General features: G+C 30.3%; 2 protein-coding genes across 2 annotated transcripts; one reads left to right on the plus strand and one right to left on the minus strand.

The window, feature by feature from the left end:
* Nucleotides 1–581: 581 nt before the first annotated feature.
* LOC121391769 (helicase POLQ-like) lies at nucleotides 582–13547 on the plus strand. Its single transcript, XM_041523280.1, is given in 18 exon segments — nucleotides 582–621; nucleotides 756–833; nucleotides 836–874; nucleotides 877–932; nucleotides 1050–1178; nucleotides 1272–1343; nucleotides 1392–1467; nucleotides 1524–1621; nucleotides 1684–1749; nucleotides 10077–10219; nucleotides 10331–10455; nucleotides 10513–10624; nucleotides 10676–10817; nucleotides 12787–12906; nucleotides 13030–13072; nucleotides 13075–13142; nucleotides 13212–13346; nucleotides 13470–13547. Coding segments are annotated over 18 exon segments (1620 nt in total).
* Nucleotides 13548–17636: 4089 nt separating this feature from the next.
* Nucleotides 17637–19080, minus strand: LOC121391771 (tRNA pseudouridine synthase Pus10-like). The gene is given in 3 exon segments (XM_041523281.1): nucleotides 17637–17791; nucleotides 17794–18342; nucleotides 18906–19080. Coding segments are annotated over 3 exon segments (879 nt in total).
* Between the last annotated feature and the right edge of the window lie 4061 nt (nucleotides 19081–23141).

The following is a 23141-nucleotide window of genomic DNA, read 5'->3' on the forward strand; positions in this document are numbered from 1 at the left end:
CATGTCATCCACACATTCTACCACTCCATTACAATCAACAACATCTAGAAGTACTGAATCTATTGAAATCAGCCAGCGCCCACTCTTTATCAAACACCTCCTCTAAATGAAACTTCCACTTTTCATCAGACCCCTCCACATAATAAATCTTTATCACCCACTCTTCATCAGACTCCTTGTGAAGATTCAGCACCAAACTCCTTGCCTCTTGTTAGCACACCTAATTCAAACTATATCGTAGAGTCACATAAATGTCACCAACTGATGTTGCTGTAGTAGATGATCTAATGTTTGGATTGTGTCCGGAAGATTTAAGTTTTAGTTTTAACAACTCCAACACTTCTTTCCAAAAACCAGTTTCTGAAACTGGTATGACCACTGTTATACAAAAGATGACCAGTCCATCTAGAGTCACTGATAAATCCAAGATTATATTGGAAGATGCTCCTGATAGTATTGCTCACAGTAGACCTACTAAGACTAGTAATAATAGTACATGTATCTCAGTTACATGTAGTTTAGGATATAATAGTCTCAGCTACCCTTCTGGTACATTTTATGGACTACCATTGACTGTGAGCATGTGTTTGAAGGAACACAGAGGAATTGAGAAATTATATGGTATGCAATAGATGGATGGATGGATGGATGGATGGATAGATAGATAGATAATGGATGATGGATGGATAGACTTAGGACAGATAATGACACATTTATCACAAAATGTATTAATTTAATTTATTTAATTTGTACAGACTGGCAGGATACCTGCCTTACACTCCCAAGTGTTATAGCTGGTCATAATTTGATCTATTCTTTACCAACAAGTGGAGGGAAACTTTAGTAGCTGAGATACTTATGCTACAACAAATAATAGTAAAGAAAAAAATGTTATCTTTATACTACCTTTTGTCTCCATAGTACAAGAAAAGGTAATTTGTGTTTTGTGTGTGTGTTTCCTCCTCTCTCTCTTTTATCTGCCTCTCTCTCTCTCTCTCTCTCTCTCTCTCTCTCTCTCTCTCTCTCTCTCTCTCTCTCTCTCTCTCCAGGTTCGTGAGTTGATGCCATTTGCTGAAACATTAGGATTTGCTATAGAAGAGTATGCTGCAAGTAAAGGTAGATTGCCTCCAATCAAAAGAAGAAATCAGAATGTATTATATGTAGCCACTATTGAGAAAGTAAGAAAGTCACTCATATTAATAACATCATTTTTTTTTGTATTCTAGCATCATATATTTGTAATTTGTCAAAATTTATTTATTTTCTTTTAGGCTAATGCACTGGTAAACTCCTTTATAGAGCTGCAACGGCTAAAGTCAATTGGTCTCATTGTTGTTGATGAAGTAAGTATTTAATTGTCATAGTTGATTCAATGCTATGTCTTGTCACAGCTTCATATGGTTGGAGAAGGAGGGACACGTGGAGCTACTCTTGAAGGCTGTCTAGCCAAGATCCTCTTTGCTGATGGTACTTAATGACAATTAGTAATATTATTTTTTTGTTTATTTTTTTATTTTTTGTAGACTCAGTTCAAGTGATTGGAATGAGCGCTACATTAAATAATCTCTCAGAAGTGGCGCAATTTTTAAAGGCTAAACTCTATAGCAATGACTTTAGACCTGTAAGGTGTAAAGGAGATGTGCTTATGAATTATTCATAAGATACATTTCATTTTGTGTCTAGGTTGAGTTGAAGGAGTATGTCAAAATAGGTTGTTGTATCTACTCCATTGAAATCAATGAAGATAATGTTCATTATATACCAACAAGAGATATCTTAGACTCTGCTAATAATAATGTAATTAGATATTATAATGGATGACTGGACAAGAGGAATAAAAGAATAAATAGATGGATGGCTACATAGATGGATGGATGAAAGACATAGATGGATGATTAAATGAATATAATATTCCACAATCTTTTAAATAGTCTGATAGATTTAAGGCTATGTAGGATTGTTATAATCATTTAATTTTAAAAGGCTATGTAGGATTATTATAATCATTTAATTTTAAAGGCTTCGTAGGATTATTATAATCATTTAATTTTAAAATCTCCATAGGATTATTATAATCATTAAATTTTAAAAGCTCCGTAGGATTATTATAATCATTAAATTTTAAAAGGCTATTTAGGATTATTATAATCATTAAATTTTAAAAGGCTCCGTAGGATTATTATAATCATTTAATTTTAAAAGGCTCCGTAGGATTATTATAATCATTAAATTTTAAAAGGCTATGTAGGATTATTATAATCATTAAATTTTAAAAGGCTCCGTAGGATTATTATAATCATTTAATTTTAAAAGGCTCCGTAGGATTATTATAATCATTTAATTTTAAAAGGCTATGTAGGATTATTATAATCATTAAATTTTAAAAGGCTCTGTAGGATTATTATAATCATTTAATTTTAAAAGGCTCCGTAGGATTATTATAATCATTTAATTTTAAAAGGCTATGTGGCATTTTATAATCATTAAATTTTAAAAGCTCCATAGGATTATTATAATCATTAAATTTTAAAAGCTCCGTAGGATTGTTATAATCAATAAATTTTAAAAGCTCCGTAGGATTGTTATAATCATTAAATTTTAAAAGCTCTGTAGGATATTTATAATCATTTAATTTTAAAAGGCTATGTGGCATTTTATAATCATTAAATTTTAAAAGCTCCATAGGATTATTATAATCATTAAATTTTAAAAGCTCCGTGAGATTGTTATAATCATTAAATTTTAAAAGCTCCGTAGGATTGTTATAATCATTAAATTTTAAAAGGCTCTGTAGCATTTTACAATCATTTAACTTTAGAAGGCTCCGTAGGATTATTATAATCATTTAATTTTAAAAGACTCCTTACGATTATTATAGTCATTTAATTTTAAAAGGCTATGTAGGATTGTTATAATCATTTAATTTTAAAAGGCTCCGTAGGATTATTATAATCATTAAATTTTAAAAGCTCCGTAGGATTGTTATAATCATTAAATTTTAAAAGCTTCGTAGGATTGTTAAAATCATTTAATTTTAAAAGGCTCTGTAGAATTTTATAATCATTTAACTTTAGAAGGCTCCGTAGGATTATTATAATCATTTAATTTTAAAAGACTTCTTACGATTATTATAGTCATTTAATTTTAAAAGTCTCCGTAGGATTATTATAATCATTTAATTTTAAAAGACTCCTTACGATTATTATAGTCATTTAATTTTAAAAGTCTCCGTAGGATTATTATAATCATCTAATTTTAAAAGCTCTGTAGCATTTTATAATCATTTAATTTAATAGGCTCCGTAGGATTATTATAATCATTTAATTCTAAAAGGCTCCGTAGGATTATTATAATCATTTAATTTTAAATGGCTATGTAGGATTGTTATAATCATTAAATTTTAAAAGCTCCATAGAATTATTATAATCATTTAATTTTAAAAAGCTCCGTAGGATTATTATAATCATTTCATTTTAAAAGACTCCTTACAAATATTATAGTCATTTAATTTTAAAAGTCTCCGTAGGATTATTATAATCATTTAATTTTAAAAGCTCTGTAGCATTTTATAATCATTTAATTTTAATAGGCTCCATAGGATTATTATAATCATTTAATTCTAAAAGGCTCCGTAGGATTATTATAATCATTTAATTTTAAAAGGCTCCGTAGGATTATTATAATCATTTAATTTTAAAAGGCTATGTAGGATTATTATAATCATTAAATTTCAAAAGGCTCTGTAGGATTATTATAATCATTTAATTTTAAAAGGCTCCGTAGGATTATTATAATCATTTAATTTTAAAAGGCTATGTGGCATTTTATAATCATTAAATTTTAAAAGCTCTATAGGATTATTATAATCATTAAATTTTAAAAGTTCCGTAGGATTGTTATAATCATTAAATTTTAAAAGCTTCGTAGGATTGTTATAATCATTTAATTTTAAAAGGCTCTGTAGCATTTTATAATCATTAAATTTAAAAAGGCTCCGTAGGATTATTATAATCATTTAATTTTAAAAGGCTCCGTAGGATTATTATAATCATTTAATTTTAAAAGGCTCCAGAGGATTATTATAATCATTAAATTTTAAAAGCTCCGTAGGATTGTTATAATCATTAAATTTTAAAAGCTCTGTAGGATTGTTATAATCATTTAATTTTAAAAGGCTCTGTAGCATTTTACAATAATTTAACTTTAGAAGGCTCCGTAGGATTATTATAATCATTTTATTTTAAAAGACTCCTTACGATTATTTTAGTCATTTAATTTTAAAAGTCTCCGTAGGATTATTATAATCATTTAATTTTAAAAGACTCCTTACGATTATTATAGTCATTTAATTTTAAAAGTCTCCGTAGGATTATTATAATCATTTAATTTTAAAAGCTCTGTAGCATTTTATAATCATTTAATTCCAATAGGCTCCGTAGGATTATTATAATCATTTAATTCTAAAAGGCTCCGTAGGATTATTATAATCATTTAATTTTAAAAGGCTATGTAGGATTATTATAATCATTTAATTTTAAAGGCTTCGTAGGATTATTATAATCATTTAATTTTAAAAGCTCTGTAGCATTTTATAATCATTTAATTTTAATAGGCTCCGTAGGATTATTATAATCATTAAATTTTAAAAGGCTATGTAGGATTGTTATAATCATTAAATTTTAAAAGCTCCATAGGATTATTATAATCATTAAATTTTAAAAGCTTCGTAGGATTATTATAATCATTAAATTTTAAAAGGCTATGTAGGATTGTTATAATCATTAAATTTTAAAAGCTCCGTAGGATTGTTATAATCTTTTAATTTTAAAAGGCTCTGTAGCATTTTACAATCATTTAACTTTAGAAGGCTCCTTAGGATTATTATAATCATTTAATTTTAAAAGACTCCTTACGATTATTATAGTAATTTAATTTTAAAAGTCTGCGTAGGATTATTATAATCATTTCATTTTAAAGACTCCTTACGATTATTATAGTCATTTAATTTTAAAAGTCTCCGTAGGATTATTATAATCATTTAATTTTAAAAGCTCTGTAGCATTTTATAATCATTTAATTTTAAAAGGCTCCATAAGATTATTATAATCATTTAATTCTAAAAGGCTCCGTAGGAATATTATTATAAATTTAATTTTAAAAGTCTCCGTAGGATTATTATAATCATTTAATTTTAAAAGCTCTGTAGCATTTTATAATCATTTAATTTTAATAGGCTCCGTAGGATTATTATAATCATTTAATTCTAAAAGGCTCCATAGGATTATTATAATCATTTAATTTTAAAAGGCTATGTAGGATTGTTATAATCATTAAATTTTAAAAGCTCCATAGGATTATTATAATCATTTAATTTTAAAAGGCTATGTAGATTACTATAATCATTTCACTTTAAAAGGCTCGGTAGGATTATTATAATCATTTAATTTTAAAAAGCTCCGTAGGATTATTATAATCATTTAATTTTAAAAGACTCCTTACGATTATTATAGTCATTTAATTTTAAAAGTCTCCGTAGGATTATTATAATCATTTCATTTTAAAAGACTCCTTACGATTATTATAGTCATTTAATTTTAAAAGTCTCCGTAGGATTATTATAATCATATAATTTTAAAAGCTCTGTAGCATTTTATAATCATTTAATTTTAATAGGCTCCATAGGATTATTATAATCATTTAATTCTAAAAGGCTCCGTAGGATTATTATAATCATTTAATTTTAAAAGGCTATGTAGGATTGTTATAATCATTAAATATTAAAAGCTCCATAGGATTATTATAATCATTTAATTTTAAAAGGCTATGTAGATTACTATAATCATTTCACTTTAAAGGCTCGGTAGGATTATTATAATCATTTAATTTTAAAAAGCTTCGTAGGATTATTATAATCATTTAATTTTAAAAGACTCCTTACGATTATTATAGTCATTTAATTTTAATAGGCTCCGTAGGATTATTATAATCATTTAATTCTAAAAGGCTCCGTAGAATTATTATAATCATTTAATTTTAAAAGGCTATGTAGGATTGTTATAATCATTAAATTTTAAAAGCTCCATAGGGTTATTATAATCATTTAATTTTAAAAGGCTATGTAGATTACTATAATCATTTCACTTTAAAAGGCTCGGTAGGATTATTATAATCATTTAATTTTAAAAAGCTCTGTAGGATTATTATAATCATTTAATTTTAAAAGCTCTGTAGCATTTTATAATCATTTAATTTTAATAGGCTCCGTAGGATTAATCATTTAATTCTAAAAGGCTCCGTAGGATTATTATAATCATTTAATTTTAAAAGGCTCCGTAGGATTATTATAATCATTTAATTTTAAAAGGCTATGTAGGATTATTATAATCATTAAATTTTAAAAGGCTCTGTAGGATTATTATAATCATCTAATTTTAAAAGCTCTGTAGGATTATTATAATCATCTAATTTTAAAAGGCTATGTAGGATTGTTATAATCATTAAATATTAAAAGCTCCATAGGATTATTATAATCATTTAATTTTAAAAGGCTATGTAGATTACTATAATCATTTCACTTTAAAAGGCTCGGTAGGATTATTATAATCATTTAATTTTAAAAAGCTTTGTAGGATTATTATAATCATTTAATTTTAAAAGACTCCTTACGATTATTATAGTCATTTAATTTTAATAGGCTCCGTGGGATTATTATAATCATTTAATTCTAAAAGGCTCCGTAGGATTATTATAATCATTTAATTTTAAAAGGCTATGTAGGATTGTTATAATCATTAAATTTTAAAAGCTCCATAGGGTTATTATAATCATTTAATTTTAAAAGGCTATGTAGATTACTATAATCATTTCACTTTAAAAGGCTCGGTAGGATTATTATAATCATTTAATTTTAAAAAGCTCTGTAGGATTATTATAATCATTTAATTTTAAAAGCTCTGTAGCGTTTTATAATCATTTAATTTTAATAGGCTCCGTAGGATTATTATAATCATTTAATTCTAAAAGGCTCCGTAGGATTATTATAATCATTTAATTTTAAAACGCTCCGTAGGATTATTATAATCATTTAATTTTAAAAGGCTATGTAGGATTATTATAATCATTAAATTTTAAAAGGCTCTGTAGGATTATTATAATCATTTAATTTTAAAAGGCTCCGTAGGATTATTATAATCTTTTAATTTTAAAAGGCTCCAGAGGATTATTATAATCATTAAATTTTAAAAGCTCCTTAGGATTGTTATAATCATTAAATTTTAAAAGTTCCATAGGATTGTTATAATCATTTAATTTTAAAAGGCTCTGTAGAATTTTACAATCATTTAACTTTAGAAGGCTCCTTAGGATTATTATAATCATTTAATTTTAAAAGACTCCTTATGATTATTATAGTCATTTAATTTTAAAAGTCTCCATAGGATTATTATAATCATTTAATTTTAAAAGCTCTGTAGCATTTTATAATCATTTAATTTTAATAGGCTCCGTAGGATTATTATAATCATTTAATTCTAAAAGGCTTCGTAGGATTATTATAATCATTAAATTTAAAAAGGCTCCGTAGGATTATTATAATCATTTAATTTTAAATGGCTATGTAGGATTATTATATTCATTTAATTTTAAAAGGATACGTAGATTACTATAATCATTTCACTTTAAAAGGCTCGGTAGGATTATTATAATCATTTAATTTTAAAAAGCTCTAAAGGATTATTGTAGTTCTTTAATATTAAAATGCTCCATAGGATTATTTTAATCATTAAATTTTAAAAGCTCCATAGGATTATTATAATCATTTAATTATAAAAGGCTCCGTAGGATTATTATAATCATTTAATTTTAAAGCTCCGTAGAATTATTATAATCATTTAATTTTAAAAGGCTCCTTAGGATTATTATAATCATTTAATTTTAAAAGGCTATGTAGGATTGTTATAATCATTTAACTTTAGAAGGCTAGGTAGGATTATTTTAATCATTAGATTTTAAAAGCTCCATAGGATTATTATAATCATTTAATTATAAAAGGCTTCGTAGGATTATTATAATCATTTAATTTTAAAGCTCTGTAGAATTATTATAATCATTTAATTTTAAAAGGCTCTGAAGGATTGTTATAATCATTAAATTTTAAAAGACTCCGTAGGATTATTATAATCATTTAATTTTAAAAGGCTCTGAAGGATTGTTATAATCATTAAATTTTAAAAGCTCCGTAGGATTATTATAATCATTTAATTTTAAAAGGCTATGTAGGATTATTATATTCATTTAATTTTAAAAGGATACGTAGATTACTATAATCATTTCACTTTAAAAGGCTCGGTAGGATTATTATAATCATTTAATTTTAAAAAGCTCTATAGGATTATTGTAGTTCTTTAATATTAAAATGCTCCATAGGATTATTATAATCATTAAATTTTAAAAGCTCCGTAGGATTATTATAATCATTTAATTTTAAAAGGCTCTGTAGATTACTATAATCATTTCACTTTAAAAGGCTCGGTAGGATTATTATAATCATTTAATTTTAAAAAGCTCCATAGGATTATTGTAGTTCTTTAATATTAAAATGCTCCATAGGATTATTATAATCATTTAATTTTAAAAGGCTCCGTAGGATTATTATAATCATTTAATTTTAAAAGGCTCCATAGGATTATTTTAATCATTTAATTTTAAAGGCTCCGTAGGATTATTATAATAATTTAATTATAGAAGGCTCTGTAGATTATTATAATCATTTTACTTTAAAAGGCTTGGTAGGATTCTTATAATCATTTCATTTTAAAAGGCTTCGTTGGATTATTATAATCTTTTAATTTTAAATAGCTCCATACTCTTATTATAGTCATTTAATTTTAAAAGTCTCCATAGGATTATTGTAGTCATTTAATTTTAAAATGCTCCTTAGGATTATTATAATCATTTAATTTTAAAAGGCTATGTAGGATTATTATAATCATTTAATTTTAAAAGGCTCCATAGGATTATTATAATCATTTAATTTTAAAAAGCTCTGTAGGATTATTATAATCATTTAGTTTTAAAAGGCTATGTAGGATTATTATAGTCATTTAATTTTAAAAAGTTTTGTAGGATTATTATAATCATTTAATTTTAAAAAGCTCTGTAGGATTATTATAATCATTTAGTTTTAAAAGGCTATGTAGGATTATTATAGTCATTTAATTTTAAAAAGTTTTGTAGGATTATTATAATCGTTTAATTTTAAAAGACTCCTTATGATTATTAGTCATTTAATTTAAAAGTCTCCATAGGATTATTGTATTCGTTTTTAATTTTAAAGTCTCCGTAGGATTATTGTAGTCATTTATTTTAAAATGCTCCATAGGATTATTATAATCATTTAATTGTAAAAAGCTCCGTAGGATTATTATAATCATTTAATTTTAAAAGACTTCGTAGGATTATTATAATCATTTAATTTTAAAAGACTCCTTACAATTATTATAGTTATTTAATTTTAAAAGTCTCCGTAGGATTATTGTAGTCATTTTTTATTTTAAAAGTCTCTGTAGGATTATTGTAGTCATTTAATTTTAAAAGGCTATTATTATAATCATTTAATTTTAAAATGCTCCGTAAGATTATTATAATCATTTAATTTAAAAAGCTCCATGGGATTATTATAATCATTTAATTTAAAAAGCTCCATGGGATTATTATAATCATTTAATTCTAAAAGGCTATGTAGGATTATTATAATCATTTAATTTTAAAAGGCTATGTAGGATTATTATAATCTTTAATTGTAAAAAGCTCCATAGGATTATTATAATCATTTAATTTTAAAAGACTCCTTACGATTATTATAATCACTTAATTGTAAAAAGCTCCATAGGATTATTATAATCATTTAATTTTAAAAGGCTCCGTAGGATTATTATAATCATTTAATTTTAAAAGGCTTCGTAGGATTATTATAATCATTTAATATTAAAGGCTCCGTAGGATTATTATAATCATTTAATTTTAAAAGACTCCTTACGATTATTATGTAGGATTATTATAATCATTAATTTTAAAAGGCTGTAGAAGATCAGGATCAACTCTCTTCACTAGTTTTGGAAGTTATTCCTTTGTCTTCTTGTTTGGTGTTCTGTCCTACAAAAAAGAACTGTGAAAATGTCGCTCTTATGTTATGTAAATGTTTACCAAGGTACAGGTGGAGGTACATGTAGATGTATTACTAGAATATATTGAATGGATGGACAGATATACTAAGTAATGGATGGATGAACAGATTAACAATGGACATGTAATTAACTGATGTATTGTACAGGTCACTACAAGATGTCAAGAGGAAAGAGAGGAAGACTTTAATGCAACTGCTACATATTGAAGCAGCTGGTCTATGTCCCATTTTAGCTCAGACAATACCTATGGGAATAGCTTATCATCACTCAGGTTTCTCTCTCTTCTCTTTTACACGCACATATGCACACTTATTGTTTTTTATTATAGGACTCACTGCTGATGAAAGACGTCTTCTTGAAGAAGCATACCTTGTTGGAACACTTTATATCATCACATGTACTTCTACTCTTGCAGCTGGTGTCAATCTACCGGCTAAAAGGTACATTAAAAGAATTACATAACATTACATGTTGCTATTGTTTAATTCTAGAGTCATATTACGTTCTCCATATGTCGGTCAACACTTTATTTCTTGTAGTCAGTACAAACAAATGGTTGGTAGAGCTGGAAGGTCAGGACTTTGTCAGTCTGGTGAAAGTATCCTCATTGTACAACCACATGATAAAGATAAGGTAATGGGTCACCAATGTGACTGTGCTCTGCATATTAAGCTAATGATAGCACTGCCTATGTAGGGATGGTATAATGTTCTTTCTTATTCTATGTCACCATAGCAACAGTTACTTTAGTAACAACATGTATGTTATCATAGCAACTGTTACCAGTTTACTAACAAGAACTGTAAAACTTGAGAGACTGTTTTAGACTGTTAGAGATCACCTTTATAAAAATTAAATACATTAATTGTAAGGATGACTAATATCTATCTTTTATAAAGAATGCAAAAAAGATGATAGGGATGGGAGTTGTATCAGTGTTTCTTTTATTTATTTTTTCTTTACTATTTTAGTAATGTCTCATGATGAATGGAGCTAACCCTTCTCATAAGAATGATCCATATATCTTTCCCTTATCTTTGCTAATATAGGTATCAAGTCTTTTGTCAAGCCATTGTGACTCATGCCATAGTAGTCTCCTCTCAAACAACATGGAATCGCTTAATACTCTCTTTTTGTCACTGATAGTGCTAAAAGTATGCATCTTATTACTTATTCATTGATAATCACCATGGATACTTTAATTAACATGTTTTAATTTCAGTATCATTTATTCTCTAGCTTATAACATCATATAATGATGTCCAACCATTTCTTGAGTGTACCCTTCTCTATCATCAACACAATGATTGTACTGCTCTCCTTCAAAGCTGCCATGACTCATTATCTTCTCTCATATCTTCGCAATACATCATTAATAAAACAATCCACCATGAACCCAACAAACCAATGTGTCATGCAAAGGAGTGGCCTGACTCTCAACAGCTGTGTGCTACAGCTATGGGGAAAGCAATACACAAAGGTACAACAAATAAGCTGTCTGCTGTACATCTCTTAAATGTAATGACTTGTTGTTTAAAGTTGTGCACTAGAGCACTAGAAAATGTTTCAAAAATTCTACCTAATAAATGATACCTTGACAAAAAGCTTTTGTTTACTAGGAGCTGATTTTTTTGAAAACATATTGTCATAATGTCAGCCTACTTAATAAAATAATGTCAGTCCACTTAACAATGATTACACATCAATACTGTCTTGTGAGCCAAAAGGAGGCAGTCCATAGCACTTAAATCTAACCATGCCCTATACACATATAGGAAATTACTGACCAATAAATCATTAATATGGTGATTCCATAATTTGTATTATGTAGAAAAATTAATTTTTAATCTCTCATTCACAGGATGTTTGAATGTCTCATTAGCACATACTGTCTATAATGACCTTCTCACAGCACAACAGAGCCTTGTCCTGACCTCTGACCTCCATCTACTCACATTAGTAATACCTCATGATCTTATAAAGATCACTACACCCAATTGGGTGATATTCTATGATTTAGTAAGAATAACAGCTATATTTATTGTAATGGATTGTCCATTATATTATTACAGATGACTCGTTTCTCTGCTGATGAGTATAAAGTGACGGAAATATTGAAAATAAATACTGTAAATTTACATAAGAAATCATTAGGAATGGCTAGAAAAATGGTGATTAAGTAAAAATTTCCATAATGTGTTGTAATATTTAAAGTCACCTTCTATACCATGTTGGGTGCAACCATTCCAAATAGCAACCTACTCAATATAAAATGTTAAGTTATTGTTCAATTTACACTTCATAGACAATTAGGTAGAGTTTAAGAACTAAAAGGTTTAATAATTTAAACAACACTTATGATTTGAAAGTAGTTTTGGCTTTGAGAATGATGTAACTAAAGTTTATGATATTCCACTGTAACAATCATCAAGTTTTGGTTTCTGTTCTTAGAGTCTGAGAATGAGGCTATTACATATACTAAATTTTATGATATTCCAATGCAACAATCATCAAGTTTTGGTTTCTGTCCTTATAGTCTGAGAATGAGGCTATTACATATACTAAATTTTATATTAGTCTTATACTTCATCGTCTTCTAAAGACACAAGACAGTGATGGGGTGTGGCTTGTTGCCGACCTCTTTAATTGTTCTAGAGGATTTATACAGAGTGTGCTTCAACAAACAAGCAGTTTTGCATCTTGTCTTGTACATTTCACTGAGGTATGTGGACACGTATACCTCTCTATCCTTCTTGTTCACTAACTCATTTGTTTCCTCTCCCTAACTCACTCACCTTCTCCTACCCTTATTAACTCCTTCTCTCCATCTTCTTCTAATTCACAGGAGTTACCTGAGCTATGGCCGTTAAAAGCTCTTCTACCTTCTATTGTTCAAAACTATCCTACTCAGTTACCATTGATTTGTTGCCACTAATAGAGATACCTGGAATTAAACAGGTGAAAATATTATTGACAAAATTCTATTGGATATACCTCTCATTTACTGTATCCATTTTGTTATTATAGGGGAGAGTTCGGCAACTCATAGCAGCTGGCATCAAAACACCTCAAGATTTAGTGTCACACTCACCAAAAGAACTCTGTGAGAAAATTGAACACCTTTTTCCCGGACAAGCTGGGAAATTAATAAAATCTGCTAAGGTCAGTGTAATATTAATAGTCATTAGTACTACTATAGTCCAATAATGTATGCTAGTTATAAATGTATAGATTAAAACAATAGGTCTGTCCTCTCTGAAATCAGAAACCTTTTTGGTTTTTTAGCTTCTGTTAGCAGAGAAAGCTGAGCTTTTACAAGATGAAGCTCAGGAACTTCTTGACTTAGTTCCTAAAGAAATGTAAATATTGTAAATAGCTTTTTATTGATATCACTATGACAACACCACTTCTGTTTGTACAATGTATGTACTATTGTGTTAATATATGGACAGAGACATTCTTTTTAGCGGCTGTTCAATATTACTGACATAATTGTTAAAGATAGAAATCTAATTTTCACCAAAACTTTTCTTTAAAAATGAATGTAACAGGGGATGGTTCAGTATTCAGAAAACACAGACAATGTAGGAGTAATTGTAATAGCATCATCTCTACTTAATCTCAGTGCAACATCCTGCATATTCCTGTAACTATTCCAATGTTATTATAAACAATATCAAAACCTACCAGATTTTTAATTAATGACCATTATTTAATTTCCCATGCATAATCAGCAAGTTTTGTTAAAAACAATTTCTATATACCAAAACATGAAGAATTTACCATTTTCTGCACATTTTGGAATGATTGTCTTTAGTATTCTGAACTTGTTGGAAATAATGTCAAAACCTATCATAATTTGAATGTGTTGTTCAGTTTTGAAACTGTTTGTACCTATGGAATTACAAAACTCATGAAACCATACAATTAAAAACAGTAATATGAATTTTAATGTTGTTAAAACTGGTACTCAAACATTTAATGTCAAATCAATCTATGATTTTACAAATGGTGTCTGCATTGCTTAAGAATACTTACCTTTGTCTAAAACTCAGTCATTATCTAAATTATAGAAAGAAATATTGTATATAAGAAATTTAAAGATCTGATCGGTTTCTGGGCCAGTTACTGCTACTGTATACCTGAAAAAAAGGCATGTTTCTCTGATAGAAGACATTTGGAGTAACTTACTGCAGTGTTAGAAGTTCTTTAGTACTCCTGAAATGACAACAATATTATTATTATACATTGAATTAGTAAGTGATGATAGATGATTACATGATTGATAAAATGGCATGCAGCTGGTGTTGAAGCCTTATTACTAGTAGATTGTAAGAGGAGTTCATTAGTTAGACCATGATTTCCAGAGGAGTAGAGAAAGGAGTGTCAGGAGAAGGAAACAAGAGAGAACAAAATATTAACACGTGTTTATTATAACATGTGTCCATCCTTTGAAATGTTCTTTTACTACATATATATCTGTGCCTGTTTCCAACTCTTGTCAGTCAGAACTAGATCTACACAAGAAAAATGAAAGTAGTTCTTCTTCTCTTCATTGGTCTACTTACTGAGCTCCTCCCATCTCATGGACAAAAATCAGGAGACATGGCCAAAAAGTCTGCTGACCGTTCTAAGGATATTCAACAATCTCTCTATGCTGTCTTGCGTACAATGGCTTTACCTGATGGTGCAGTTAAAAAAGGCACACCAGTATCTCAGCGATTTGTACTACAGGTAAGTATATGTAGCAACAGAAAAAGATCTAGTCGAATTGTACAGTTCTTGACTGCAATGAAAAGAACATGACCATAAGTCTAGAAGCCACATATCTGCAGATTTGTGTAATATATGTAACAATACAGCATAGAAAATATGTTTGAATGTTATACAATGTTAAGGTTTAGAGTTTGGGATTATACCATGCCTAATGTATTAACCAGGTTCCTGGTAAACTACTAAATCCATTGGACTATGACCCTACTAATTACTCTGAGGATGCAACCCAACAACGTTTCACTGCCTTTATACCACCAAAAATAGAAGAAGTAAGAAACAGAAAAAATTAATATAACAAACTATGATAATGTTTTGTCTCACTAGAACATGTTTCGTCTAACTGATGTTGTTCCAGTAGCTAATCCAATGCAAGGGGGAGAGACAGGAGAGTCCTTCATGGACATGTATGAGGCAGTCCTCAACCAACTTGATGTTCGTGGTTTTGACAAGAAGACACAAGAAGACCGTAATCGCTATCGAAAAGCTATCGATTATCTTGCAGAACCAGTCAATGATCCAGAAGACCTTACTAGAAATGCAACACGTCTAGATTTGTATACTCGACTTCAATCTAGGCAAGAGACATATTTTTTAATATCTTTACATACTATTTATTAGATATCATTCCTTTTACTTATATATTGCTACTCTTGTAGGTATAACGAGGTTCGTTTAAAGATGGAAGATAAGATCAAGGAGGTCAGAGACAAATATGAAGATGATCCTGTGGAGTATCAGGTGTGGTTCCAAACACACTATCCACCACTCTATGCAGAAGTAGAGAATGCTTACACTGAATGGCTTGTGTTTGGAGAGAAAGATTTAGTTGAGTTATATAAAGCGTTCTTAGATGTTGAGTCACAAGGTGTCGATTTGGAAGAAGCTAGAATGTCACTTCGTTCGAGTGGAAAGGTAACATTGGATCGTTCATCAACTGTTTATCCTGTTTATTTTGAGCCTTCAAACTGGTACGAATACCTACGTACTAAGTAAGTGACTTTACGCTGTATAATAGATATAAAATATTACAAGAGTTTTTTGACATCAATATTGAAGAATTTATTAACAAGTGTAGTGTGTATCTATGTGCTGCTTACTTGCTAAGTCATTTCTTCAATAATTCTTTCTGTATATTCAACATATATTAATAGTCATAATTATGTGATCCTCATAGAGATGAACCATTAACTAGAGAACAGATACAGATCAAAATTGGAGATATTGAAGCACGCTTAGCTACTCTTGAGAGCATGAAAGGCACAGAGACATCTGGTGACGCAAACGCCTTTATTGAGAAGTTGGAAGGAGATGAAGAGGAAACAAAAAATCAGTTAGATGAAGCAACAACTGGTTTGGATGAAAAAAGACTTGCTTGTATGAAAGCCACTGAGGAAAAAGCAGAGGATAAGAACACGATTTGTCAGGAATACAGGTATAGTTCTTGCACGATAGATAGGAAGGAGAATCCTTTAGATCAGATTATCAAGTGAGAAATTTTTTGTGTTCTTTGGTATTTATAGAGATAGTCAGAACCAAGTGACTTCTTTGTCAACTAAATTTGCCAGCAAAAAAGCTAAAGCAGATAATGCTCGATTTCAACTTCGTTCTGATGATGAATCCAAAAAGAGTCTTGATGGTCTTATTTCAAACTTGAATGTCCAGAAAAGTAATCTGGAAAAATTGTTGGAAAATGCTGAAACGTAAATCAGTATTCATTTTGTATAACATATTATTGGAAATAGGAGATCACTTAAATATTTTTCTTTATACATTTTGTTACAGTACTGTTCCAGATGTTCCTGCAGTCACTGGTGATAATGACACTCAAGATTTCCAGGCTGGATGGATGGAATTTTCTTTTGAGTCAGCTGCTAGGAGTAAGAAGGTTGACAAATCAGCTAAGTCTTATGCTGCATCACTGAGTTTTTCCGCCTCAGGAGTTGGCTGGGGTGTATCAGGTAATGTAGTATATCATAAATTACTTTGATTGTCTTTTTGTGTTTCTCAGGAGGAGCAAGCTATTCAAGAGCTGAGCAAAAATTTGCTCAAAAAATTAGTAATTCAGACATTAAGATAAGTGCTAAAATTCTTAAAGTGTCTATTAAACGACCATGGTTTAAGACCTCACTGTTCAAATCTAATCAATTTCAAATGGTAAGTTTCTAACCATAGCTGAAGGAAGTTTTCACATTTATTTAGCGCTATAATCAGAAGGTTTCTCCAGGACCCATGGATGAAGTGGAACTCATTAAAATACTTCAAAGCCGGTCTAAAAGTTATCTCATGCCACAATTTGTTAATGCTTTTCTTCTTGCTAAAGATGTTTCCTTAGAGTTTAGAGGTGTTGACTCTTCTGTACAAAGCCGAGCACTTCAGGAAAGTGCTAGCGCTCACATGTCAGGTAACTATGGTCCATTCAGTGCATCAGCTTCTTTTAATTATGGTAAATCTGAAAGTCACATGCAGGCTGAGTCCACAGCTGATGGTTTGCGTATTAAAATCCCGGGAGCTCAATTGATGGTTACTACGTGACTGTGTTGCCATGCTTTCCTAAAAATCTATGTCCTTCCAAGTAACTCCTTATTTTGAGGGCAATACAACATTAATTTGAATATAAATATACTTTATTATTATTATTATTATATTAGTTACTGGTTATTAATAATTATTAAAAATTTAAGGCGGCCATTCCACTTGAATGTCAGTAACATCAAGAGCTATAATGTCCACTGTATGACCCATTAATTTACAGAGGTTAGGAACAGTCCTACCAAAGTCTCCATGAACAAATTCTTTGACATAAGTACCTGCTTGAGTCGAGAGTTCCAGCTGGAATTATGAGAATCAATGTAGTTTGATTTCATTGTATGTATGGTTCTTTCTCGTGTTGCTAAGGCACGACGATGTAGGACACGAATTGGCGTCTTTTGAGCAATTTTTAAGTCCTGGAAATTGTCTAGAAAGTTCAGTGTTTCAGGAGTAATTGGTTCACTACTCCAAATAAGAGCAGAGTAATATTTCTTTTTTTCTTCTTCGCCAATTTTTATAATATCTCCAGCTTTACGATCCACCATTTTGAGGCTATTTACAGCAATATCTTTAGTACTTGTATTAATAGCCGTCTCTAGTTCTTTACATTTATCATCACCAAAATCCAACTCTCTTGGGTTGATTATTTCCAGCATAAACGGGCGTCCTGAGCCAAGCATACGAACATCGACATCTTCTCTCCCAGATGATGCAAATCGTACTACATTAGGTCTCACCATTGGTAAGAGTTGATCATACATCAATTCTTCTACAGATGTTTCGGCCTTTTTAACTCCACCCACAACCCAAGGGGTCTGACTGAGAGACCGTGAATACTTGTTATAACGTCCAGCTAAAAAGAATGGTTCATGAATACTACTGACCTCTATTGTGCAATAGTGACATAATGATTGAAGTGGCAGAAGCTTTGCTGTCTCTAACTGTTCTAGTGTTGCTTCTTTTAATGCTCTTGAACTGATTCTTGAGTAAGTACAAAGTCTCGAGATCTTCGCTTACCCTTTTGTTTTTTAACAGGTACTATAGTTTTAACATAACTTTTATAGACTGTGTCAGTTTCTTCATGATTAAGCATTAGAGAAATTTGAAATGGAGAGGTCGTTTGTTGTTTAATATTCAGCCGAGACTCTATAGCTTTTGAAATACTAACTTTAAGCGAGTTTTTAACAAAATGAAATAAAAATTCTTTTGTCTCAGCTTTGTTCTTTGCATTTGACAACCACAGCTCAATAATGCCTTGATGCATTACAAGAGAAGGTGGTATACCGACGCAAAATTGAAATGTTTTCAAACCATTGTATTTTTCATTCGAGAGATGCTGTATTACGTGGTCTATCAATTTTTGCTGATAGCTTGAATCTAAAATATCCAGACAGTACTGACAATGTACAGTACTACCTTCTTGTTTAAGTCGTTTCAAAGGTGGAGAGTCTATGTCACCTTCAGTTCTGTCTCTCTCGTCTGGATCTACTACTGATGTTTGTATATCTTCAGCTGAGCTATCATTTAGACATTGTTTCAATACTGCAAAACAATTGGAACAGAGATGGTCTTTGCTCCATGAAGTGCTCATGTTGGAAGTCAACAACGGGTTAAGTTATTAATGAAATTTTAATAACTATAAGGTGTACGAAAATATCCGAATCTTATATGCTCCATGACACAAGGTAAGGTGTTTGCACTTTGTTGAATAACGATTATACATACTTTAGACGTCTTTTAGGTAAATCTATATATATGGAAACCAATAGAAAGAAGAAACGATTATCAAAATGGATCAACCTGCTCCCGAAGACAATACCCAGATCTCCTCTGATAAAGTGGATGCTAGTGTGTCTGCAGCTGCTGCAGCCGCTCGTATTAATGCCATGTTAGAAGCACAAGGAAAACTAGTTAAACCAGTAAGTCTGGTTTAACAAGTCATGCCCTTTGATTGTGTCATTAATTTCATCCTATAGCCTGTACCAACTGGACAGTTGTCTAATCCTATTTCTTCACTAAGTACCCCAGGAAATGTCGCTATGGAAACAGTTCCTCCAGCTGAGATTGAAATTAATGATTCTGAGGCACGGTGGGTGGAGTTTATTTAATTATGTTCCTTTCATTAATCATTACATTATTATAATTAGAGTACATTAACAAAAGGACCTATCCTTAGTGATATCAATAAAGCTACGGGGGCGTATGTGTCTGTTCGTGGTCGCTTTATGACACCTGAAGAGAAAGCAAAGAGCACAGCAGAGTAAGACAATAAAATACTATTATCTGATTGGTCAGTTGTGTATGATTAATGAAAGATGGAAAAGTCCATTTATCCTATCTATCTATCTATCTATCTATCAATCTATTCATTCACTGTCCATTTTTCATCCATTCATCTATCTGAAAGTGTTCTCTCAAAATATGTCAATGAATTTTCAAGTTACAAATTTTGTTCCTTTTTTCAGTGATCGTCCATTATATCTTCATATTCAAGGTCCCAATCAAGCTTACATTAATGGTATATTGTATTGCTATCATTATCTGTTACCATGACTACCGACTTATATAGCTGCTGTACAGAAAATTAGAACAATAATATATGAGGCTGAGACTGGAACGTCTCTTACCACTACAACTCAAGGGACTATACCAGCTGGAGTAAGTTAATGTTTGTTTATTTGTTTATTGTTGTTGTTTACTCGTCCTAATTATCATTTAACTTGGTAGTTATAACGATTAAATATTATTTTATTTGGACTTCAGTTTGGTTCATATATAATAATGTATTCTTGTAGCATCATTACGTTCAAGACAAAGTATACGTTGGTATTGAAGAACCTCATGAAGATTTTAAACTAACTAATAAGCTCCAAGGACCTGAGGTCAATTGTCCACTTTCATATTTAACTGTCCATAGTTCACTCATGCATCTATTTTCGTATCTATTTGTCTATTAGGGTTCTTTTTTAGCTCATATTGCTTCAACCACTGGAGCCAAAGTCTTCTTAAGGGGGCGTGGCTCTGGATACTTGGAACCCACTTCAGGTCGTGAGTCGTTTGAAGCATTGTACATTTACATAAGGTAATAATGAAAATGGTTACATAATAATACATGAGGTTGTTGTTCATTGGAAGTCATCAAAATGCCGATGGATTAAAGTCTGCTAGGAAGCTATGTGAGAATCTAATAGAACATGTGAGTGTTTATCACATGAGCATCGTGTGAGGATCATGTGCGAGTCATATGATTATTTATATGGTTCATCTCATACCTTTATACTATTGTAATAGCAATTTCCTATTTTGTATTTGATTATGTATCCATTTTTGTTGAACTGTATGTCCATTTCATCAAATTATGTATCCATTTTGTTGAACTGTATGTCCATTTCATCAAATTATGTATCCATTTTGCTGAACTGTATGTCCATTTCATCAAATTATGCATCAATTTTGTTGGAGTATACATTTATTTCTTTCTTCTATTCTAACAGGTTAAACAAGATCATCAAGTATTTATACAATCTAAATTTGGTCATCCTCCTCCTCCTCCTCCTTTGCCACCCCACTTAGGGGAACCACCTCAAGGTATGAAAGAAAATTAATGGCATTGAATGATAATTAACTCTATTAAAACTTTAATTACAGGATATTCTCCATATTATCAGGTATGAAGTGTTTGTTTTAATTCATTATACAAATTATTTATGTCATTTGTAGAATCCATATGGTCCTCCACAGCCCCAGCCACCTTCCAAGTGCATCCCCACATGCATCACTTACCTCCTACACATCTCCCCCCCGGCCAGGTGATCACACCATTATTTCTTCCCACGACATCAAATTTGATCCAGCTGTCTATTTTTTACCTTATAAGGGTGTAGCTCCGCCCCCTAATTTCCACAGATCATGCCCCGTGGACCACATGTACCTCCTCCACACATTTCAGAAAATCATTACTACGATCCAAGCCCTTATCCTCCTGGCTCAGAGGACCTCCTCCTTTACCTCACGGTATGATTGGTCCTCTTCCTACCTTTCCTCCTCCCCCTTTAGTTGGACCAGAACGCCCCTTTCCACATGGAGCTCCACCTCCTCCTAATGTAGACCTGTTGGAGCTCCACCCCCTCCTAACATAGGAGCTTCTAATATAGGGCCTGTTGGAACTCCACCCCCATCTAACATAGGAGCTCCACCCCCTCCTAATATAAGACCGGGTGTAGGAGTTCCACCCCCTTCTAACCTAGGAGCCCCACCTTCTCATTATAACATTGACACAGTGAGTTATCCAATGAAAAAATTAATTTATTAATTGTTTATATTTTTAGCCATTACATCAAGAGGTACCTCCAAGATGTATATAGAAGATATGTCATACCATCAGCTGTAAGTAATAAAGTGAAAGGATTGGAATACTGGATATATCATATACCTATGTGTATCTATTGTAATTCTAGTCCTTGTAACAATGCTGGTAATGTTGCTCTTCCCAAGAGAAAATTTACTGAGAAAGTATGTTTAATTATGTAATTGTTATATGTGTTTGTGGTTAGCATCAATTATTTTTTTCAATTTTATAAGTATTATTAATAGTTCAATTTTATTGCCTACATCAACATGTTGATTCTACTATTAAAATCTATTATCTTTGTCTCTCTTTAGATAAAGGAGACAGAGAAGTCTGACAACAGTAATCCCACATCAAGTTATGTAAGTTACCTTGTTTCAGTTACACTTTGTATCATAGTATCTTGTTACTCTGTTATGTAAGAGTATAATTAAATATTATGCAACATGTCCTCACATGCTAATAGTCTCTGTCTCTGCGGATACTGGAGTAATATTCTTTAATAATAATAATTATATTTTTTGAATATAAAGGTTATTTAGTTAGGCGGGTGGAGTGACCGGTCTATTTGTAATAGTAATGTGATCTATGTTGTTAGGATTCTAGTGATTTTTGTGGATTTAATTTTAGACACACCTTGTGATCTGATGTGGTACCGATAAATATCCCTATTTTACTTGGAATTTGCTAATAAGTCTTCTGGAAATTGGAGACCATCGTTTATTAGAATAATAGTATTGTTTTTTTAGTAAAATACAAATTGATCATTGTTCAATATGTAATTGATATACATATTTTATTGTACAGTAACTAGTTTTAACTGATAAAAGATTCTACATGTGCACCTGGATTCTTAAAAAACTTGTATATTATGAAGACACAAGTATTGAATTGTATTATATGAATTGACTACATGTAATTTGTTATGTAAATAGAGTAACTCTCTATAGTGAATAGAGTCTCTTTGATCTTTACTTTGTGTTTGGTAACAAGACTACAATATATATCATATAAGTGAACTTAATAACAATGAACTGTTTAACAAAATTTTATTGTTAGTAAAGTATGTTGTAGTAATATTGTTGTTTATAGCCTGTCAATAATAAAATGAACCAGATACATGTATAAAAAACAGACTGTCATTACATATGATTATAATGAATATTGTCATGGCAACACAGTTACCATGACAACATTCATTATAATTCACCAGCTCTGTTTTACCACATGCCATTTTTTTTAGAGTGTTTACTGAAATCACGTGCTGAAGGTATTGCTTCATGAACTATAGCTCCTGTTTAGTA

The sequence above is a fragment of the Gigantopelta aegis genome, unplaced genomic scaffold (genome assembly GCF_016097555.1).
Source record: "Gigantopelta aegis isolate Gae_Host unplaced genomic scaffold, Gae_host_genome ctg2938_pilon_pilon, whole genome shotgun sequence".
Taxonomy (NCBI): Eukaryota; Metazoa; Mollusca; class Gastropoda; order Neomphalida; family Peltospiridae; genus Gigantopelta; species Gigantopelta aegis.